We start from the raw sequence: 8,396 nt of genomic DNA on the forward strand, positions 1-8,396 counted from the left end.
AAATTTCAAAATTTTTCTATAATCATACCAGAGAAATTTTAAAATTTCTTTGAGTTGGGGTCGAAATTTGTCTAAGTTTGGTGAAATTCCTTTGAGTTGGGAAAAATTTCTCTGAGCCGAATTTTCTCTGTGAAAATGTTGAGGGACCATAATTAATAAAAAAAAATATCTTGGACCTCTTCTACTACATAAAGTTAACAAGGGATGTTTCATTAATTTCTCCATTTTTTTATCTACGTTTTTTTTCGAAATATTTACCAATAAATCCTACCTCACAAACAATTATACCAATCAATCCCCAATTTAAACTGTTGAACCAATAAGTCTTATTACTAGACAGATATGTTCCATTTGATCATTTTTTCCATTTTTTGTATTCATTTGTGACGATTGTGCCCTCAATTTGTTCAGTGGGACGTGTTTCATGGGCAGACGTTTCTTTTTGGGAATGTTACACCATATTTGGTAAGTTGAATATTGCTTCAAAGGATGGGTTAGCCACTTATTTGTTAGGGTTTGTGGTGCGCCGTCGTAGTGTTGGTGCTGTGACGCCTGTGTGTTTCGATGGCATATGCAGCACTTCAGACCTCGACAATGTCAGTTGGTTTGCAGGTATGCCATGCTTTTTTTGCGATGTTGATTTACGCGTTTTGTTGATTTGTTTTGTGGACTAGATTGCACCAGTACGTTGACGTCATGTTACATAACGTGTTGGGCATGTGTATGAATTGGTGTTAGTGCGGTATTGTCAATGTGGGTGTTTGTGGTGATGCATTAGCCGGAGGGGAGATAGGATAGTGGGTTTCGTTTGTGTGGTGGTTTGTCTTTGTGTGGATGTGTTTACAATGTTTGTATATTCACTGGGATGTGGGTTGTAGGGACTGGGATGGTGCTAATTTCGTATGGGTGTTTCCTGTATGTGTATCTGAATCTGTGTTTTTTGTAGTGGCACTATTATTAATTTCTGAGGTGAGGTTGTGTGACTTTGTCTGCGTATTGAATTTCATATTCTGAATGCGTGGACTTGTGTTCTGTTACAGCCAATGGATACACATGTAATGTTGATATGTTGTTACGGTAATACAAATGCCGCTGTCAATTTGGAAGCCCCATTCCGATTTCAGGACTTGGTGAATCATGTTTACGAAAAATTCTCCGGACTCACACCTGCCAATCTGTGTTATTTCTTCAAAATGCCAGGTTACAATAACTTCACATTACAGAATGATGTCGATATGCAGAACATGATATCTCTTGCTCGATCTTTTCGGGTGCGATGCATTGATGTTATCATTGAGGTACCACGTGCGGGATATTCAGAAAATGTTCACTATCCCAAAAACAATGTACACATTGGTCCATGTCTGTCGGATGTGTTGTCTGACGAGTCGGATATGGATGACGAACAAGATTGTTTGGACAAATATTGTCCCCACATCGATAAGGTTTTTTTGTCTGCTCCATGGGCGAACGAAATTCGAAATGTTGGTTAAAGTTTTGAAGGGGGAGCTGCTGAATTTCGAACGGTTCTTCGCAAGTATGCGGTGGAGTGCGAATTTCGCTTCAAATATATTAAGAATGATTCTATTCGGATTACAGCAATATGCATGATGCGCGAATCGAAGGGATGTATGTGGTCCGTACACGCACGTGTTTTACATGCCAATGGTTTTTTTTACGTACGTAAGTGGAATGGCTTGCACACCTGTGGTGTTTCCGTTCGGACACCCAAAAACCCAAGGGTTGGTTCTGACTTAGTGTCTGATGTCATTTCTGAACGGGTGCGTGACAAACCCCTCACACGTCCCACTGATGTTGTGTACGACTTGAAAAAGATTACGGTTTGGAGGTTAGCTATCGGGTTGCCTGGTTAGGTGTCGAAAAAGCCCGTGGTGAAATGTTCGGTACACACTCAATCTCGTTTGACCAATTACGTTGGTACAGCGATGCAGTTATGACTAACAACCCAGGCAGTTATATCAACATTGAGTACGACGAACAACACAACCGTTTCTCAAGATATTTCATATCATTCAAAGCATGTATTGATGGTTTCGCCTATTACCGACCAATGCTTTTTTTGGATGGGACATTTCTGAAGGAGAAATTTAAGGGGAACTTGCTAGCCGCCACAGCGAAAGATGGCAACCAAGGTATGATGTTTTTGTGTGACCATACGCAACATGTTTTGCCACATTCGATCATGTCTGTTTACATTAATGTACACATTATTCTACAAGAAAATACTCGACTGACCTTTTGACAAATTAATTGCATGCAGGTCTATTCCCTTTAACCATAGCCATTGTTGATTCCGAAAACACTACAAATTGGGCTTGGTTTTTGGGACACCTCGTAAACGTTGTAAACGGCCAAAGAGAACTAACATTTTTGTCCAACCGACACGCAGGCCTGCTGGAATCAATCCCAGCCATATTTCCCACCGCACATCACGCATTTTGCTTAGAACATTTGCAACGTAACTTGCAAGACAAATTACGCTACGTCAACAGTTCATACCGAGCGTGTTTGTTGTCAAAATTTCGATCTTGTGCGTATGCACCAACAGTTGTTGCATTCAACGAGAAATTGGAGGAGTTCATGAAGGCTAGTCCCAAGGTGGCACCAGCTTTCTTAAAAGATTTACCGCCACAGTACTGGGCAAATGCGCATTTCCGATACACAGTTACCACTTTTAATTTTACCAAATTTATATTGTGTCATGCTCACAATGCCACCTTGTATATTTCTGTCCAACAAAGTCACTAACAAAGTCACTGTATCTATCCCACCAGCGGTGCGCGTTATGGCGAAATGAGTTCTAATGCCGTCGAGTCATTCAACTCATGGATACGGGAAGCACGCCACCTCCCAATCACTCAATTGGTTGACAGTATTCAGACCAAGATTATACGACAAATGTCCAAACGCCGACTCAAAGCGCAATCGTGGCCTGGTGTTGTTTGCCCGAAGATGGAAGATCGGTTAGTTAAAGCATACAATAAAGGCAGATCATGGCTTCTAAGTCAGTCCAACAATGAGATTTTCGAGGTCCACTCTTTCCCATCAGTAATGGTTGATGTGGGAAGGCGTACATGCTCATGTTTCCAGTGGCAAATCAAAGGGTTCCCTTGTGCTCACACTGTTGTTGCTATTCGAAACAGCGGACTCGACCTTTATGATTTAGTCGATTCGTATTACCATGTGTCGAAGTACCGGAATTCTTACGCTTGCAACATACACCCCATGCCCACGGTTGAGAAACCACCATTCAGCATTGAAGATTACATCATACAACCACCAGCTGTCAAACGACCACCGAGAAGGCCCAGAAAAAAATGAATGCTTTCAAGGGGGGAAGAAGTTCAACAGATTAGATGCAGCCGTTGCCAACGTTTGGGGAACCACAACAGAAAGACGTGCAAAGAACCAATTTAGCATTACATGCAGCCACATATATTTTCAAATACAACATTTTTATAGTCTTTATGTTTTTAATGAGAATAATCGGGTTTGTCACACACTATGACCCGTAACACTTTTGATGTTTTCAGAATGTTTTCAACTTTGACCAACATTTTCTGTTGTTTTTTTAAGATACGTAACATGCAACGCATAAACCTTATTATTATCCTGTTATTACGTTTCACAAGTTGTTGGCTAATTGAATCGCAACATTATAATGTTACATTCGCATTTCAAAACCACATTAACACAATCAGCACACCTAACATCGACAAATAAATGCGCACCCAATAAAACTGACCTGCCCAATAATACCCTGTCCTTTTCTTATTATACCATCGTAGATACAAGATCACAACATACATGACTTACGCCACCTAAAAGCAGTCACACAGTAACCACAACTCCACACAGTCAAACTGCACGTACTAATATCGCTACGTTTCCAAACAAACGTGGCTACATTTTCAGAATGTTTTCAGCTTCGACAACATTTTCTGTTGTTTTTTTTAAGATACGTAACATGCAACGTACGAACCTTAATATTATCCTGTTATTACGTTGTACAATTTGACGGCTAATTGATTCGCAACATTATAATGTTACATTCACATTTCAAAACCACATTATACCAATCAATCCACTTAACATCGACAAATAAACTCACACTCAATAAATCCGACCTGCCCAATAATACCCTGTCCTTTTCATATTGTACCGTCATAAATACAAGATCACAACATACATGAGTTACGCCACCTAAAAGCAGTCACACAGTAACCACAACTCAACACAGTCAAACTGCACATACTAATATCACTACGTTTCCAAAGAAACGTGGCTACATTCATCGACATTTTTTCCCAAGTATCATGCACATAATAATAACCGCCAACATACATACACAGCAATAAACACACAAAATTATTTGTCCAACCAAAACTAATTTCATTCAAAACCCGTGACAAGTATTGGACAACGACTGTATGTCAACACCAAAAAACATACGTTGAAGAACTGCAAAAACCAACACCAAAAACTACTAAAAGTATGTTTCAAACGTAAATAACTACACGGGAATAACAACCTTTCTAACAAAAAATTGTCATATGCACATTTCGCAAAAATATATCTAATTTAATGATAATGCCATCAGCCCAAAACAAGCACCAGCAGACATGTATACTATATCAACCCCCGCACCGGATCATTGACGAAAGACTTCACCATATTTGCACGCAACACGCTGCAATTGGAACCTTGCAGTGTCCGTTCCACATTGCAATGGTGCACGTACTGTCGCATTATGGTACACACAATTATCCCACAGTCAAGCCTGCATTGAACAACATTTACGTTAAATCAATAAAACTATACGAAGTACACAACACTACTCACCCACACAATAGGTCACCACTTTCATAACTACCACACTTAGGATTCTGCTTTTTGCTGTGGGCACCAACTCACAGCCTCTAGCACATGATCAAAATCAGACTCGATGCTAAGAACATCCATTCCCAACTCAAGCAGCGACTGTTTCATGACGTTCGTCACCCGTTCCTTCTGCCACACATGCAAAAAACATACAATAGTGAACACATAAGTCCCACCCACACATCAACAAACCTTACTTATCAACTTACCAACAAAAGCACTTCCGTGTAATGCACGTCTACCCTGTCCATACGCTGCCGCATCGGATTGTAATGCTTCCACTCACCGCTCTCAGTATCGTATACGACAAGTGTCCAATGTCCATTATGGCACATCGGGAAATGAATGAACCGACACATGGTACCGGCAGAAATATTTCCACACAAACTTATCAAGCCTTCCACATCTACGCTTTTCACCATATCCTGCATACATACAACAACCACACCACGTTATAAATAACCACAACATAATCACTTACCACCCACCCACAACAACTCACCAGGCAAACACTATTGAAAAAATATGATTTGTCTACCTGATCATCATTTCCAAACACCTTCAGTTGATCAGTTTTCAACAGCTCCGTATATGCATCAATCACCTGCGTTGCACATAACAACTGCGCCTCAAAAAAATAAAAAAAAACAAAAACACCACCACATCGCATGCTGCCACCATTTGCTACATTCATACTCTGCAACTAAAAAACGCTAAGTATAACTCATTAAAGATAAAATTGAACGTACATTGCCTCGTACACTGCTTTGTCTAACCAGTCCCTTCAAATCTGTAAAGTCTACTGTCACGCCGGTAGAATCGTCTACCCACACAATAGCCCTACAAACAATATGTTTTTAAAATCCATACAGAAGGGTGATGCACACACAGCAACAGAATAACAAAAGAGAAACAATAAAAAAAACCTTACCCGTCGCCGTTACGATCATACGCTTGTTTGATCTTCGTCTTCTCTTCAAATGTCATCATCTTCCACACCCTTAACCTGTTGTTGATATCAAATCCCGACCATTTTTTCCCTGCCACCTCAACTGCATCCACATCTATAACGGCATTACCACTCACACAGTTCTTCTCTCCCCAACATTATCACTTTCTGATCACATCCTTCTATCACGAACCCCTAACAACGGGTACTCATAGTCTGCCAACTTCTGCTCCTTTCTCACTTTGCCTTTAATGTTACGTACCAACGAATTTAGCCCGCCCAACCGCAGTACTCCTTCACCCACATATGGCAACACTTCTACTTCTGCATCACACTACTGGACATCCATTGGATCATGCACCTCCACCTCATTCGGTTCATTGCCTGCCTGCCATGCACAATCATTGACTGCTCGTAACGGTGACACATCACACAAAAATGACCCACCATACCCACTGCACCCCGTGCCACTTCCACCAGCAACTTGCTTATCTCCAGTGTCACGAAATGCTTGCGTGACAACATGCACGTCACGGTCCTCCAGTTGGTCTTCCAGTAATGAAATTTTTTTCTGCATTTCCCCATTCTCCTTCCTCAACTTTTCAAACTCCTCATCTTTCATCTTCAAAACACACCCAAAACCGCCAACTATGTTCACAGCCTGCAAGTCGCTCTTACTCTTCAACTTAGTAATCTCTTCTTCAAGGAGTGATATCATATTGTCCTGGTTTTTGTTCTGCAGCTGAAGTGTTGTGATTGCAGTAAACGCTTCTTCTAGTTTAGAATCTACCTGCGTGTAATTTTCATATGCACTAATCAATTCACGCTGTACATCCAGCCCAGCGCTGAACACACCCACTGAATGATCACGCACATTACCCACATGACTCTTGCCAATTTTGTTTTTCCCACGTGCCTCAACACTCCCACCCCGCATTCCAACATCAACTATCTCTTTCATTACATTAACTCTGTCAACAAAATCATCTTCACTGCCAACATTGTTTGCGCCAATGTCAACAACGTCGGCCACATCTCTGTCAGCCGCTTCGACATCCAATCCCATCATTTCCCGTTCATACTCAAGAGACCTCAGACGATCAGTCTTCACCTGTTCACACAGACAAACACAATGACATTTTAAAATTACAAAGGTCATTATCAGACTACAACTGACAAAGTTCCACAACAACCATATTGGGAACCAACGTGTATACCTGGAACGTTACAGCACCAGCAAATTCTACCCCTTGCGCTTTATTCAGCAGTGTTCCAATGCCCCATTTAAGGAACCATGGAAACATGTTTTTGGTGTCAGGCTCCACTATTGTAGAATGTTCACACAACCAATACTGCGACACACACATCACAAAATTCAATAATCCAATCAAACGTGCAAATAAACCCAACCACACATACAAGACAATAACCACAAAACATTCAAACACAAACTTACCAGCAACGCAACCACGCAACCGGTCACCTTCCCCGGCGTTTTATGAAAATCGTTGACTGACCCCATCAACGTTGACAAGATTGCGCCTGTCCAGTCATACATCCGTACGGTATTCAGATTGTTCAAGTACCGAACAAATGTCCAACTTATTGTCTCCCCAGAGTTGGCGAAAAAAAGCTTCCCACAAATGTACAGCGCTAATAGTTTCGCAGCGTCTTCCTCATCTTGTTTGCTATGACCACTAACAGCCTCTAAAAATAACGTCTTCACTAGTTTCGATGTTATGCGTGAAGTTTCAGAACACCTACGTTGAATGAAGTCCGATGCTGGTCTTTGTCCAGGTGACAAGTCCATGCGCCTCTTCCCACATTGTAATCCGAAGATTAACTTAATGTCACTGCTACCAAGTTTCACCATTGAACCTCCAATGCTGAATGCATTCTCCCGCTCATTGTATGCCTTTATAATTTTGCATATTAACTCATCACACTTTCGGAATTCGTTATGGATCAACTTGTTGACGTGTATCGCCTTTATCATAACCCAGAATGGTGTTCTTCTCAACTGATTCAAGTGTCCCTCCTGCAGGTTTGCCAAACTCACAAGCTTCACTATCCCTGCAATGTTTGAACGGAAGTTCATCCTCGTGTTGTGTTTAGGCTGGCACCTCGTTACAAGCTTACCCACAGACCGCGCATCTTCACCTTTTCTTATTTTAGCTTGCTTGAATAGGATTCGCCCCTGCATTTTCACTCCAAAGTTGTTTGCATTTGACCCAGTTTGCCCCTCAACACGTTTACGTTCACATGAACGTGTCCACAGACTCCTTACCCTATCACCATCTGCAAGACAAAACCACAAACACATTTACCATGCATTTCAAATCACATACATGCCACACAACCATTTAGACTCAACAACATACCAACTCACAAAACCAAATACCAACTCACCCATGTGCCACATTCAAATGCTGTCCAGTTTACCAACACACAAACCCACATCCACACAACAACCAAGACACACAATAACAAAAAACACAAAACCAACCAACTACCCAAACCTAATTCCAAAACCAGAAAGAAAATG

The 8,396-nt window shown here is 41.2% G+C and overlaps 1 protein-coding gene across 1 annotated transcript; it reads left to right on the plus strand.

Moving 5' to 3' along the window:
- The first annotated feature begins 1,954 nt into the window (after positions 1-1,954).
- LOC114294374 (uncharacterized) lies at positions 1,955-3,342 on the plus strand. Its single transcript, XM_082904989.1, has 3 exons — positions 1,955-2,153; positions 2,570-2,654; positions 2,796-3,342. The coding sequence occupies exons 1-3, from the start codon at positions 1,955-1,957 to the stop codon at positions 3,340-3,342; spliced, it is 831 nt and encodes a 276-aa protein (XP_082761115.1).
- Positions 3,343-8,396: the final 5,054 nt, after the last annotated feature.

The sequence above is a fragment of the Camellia sinensis genome, chromosome 14 (assembly GCF_055761805.1).
Source record: "Camellia sinensis isolate YWXY chromosome 14, ASM5576180v1, whole genome shotgun sequence".
Classification (NCBI taxonomy): domain Eukaryota; kingdom Viridiplantae; phylum Streptophyta; class Magnoliopsida; order Ericales; family Theaceae; genus Camellia; species Camellia sinensis.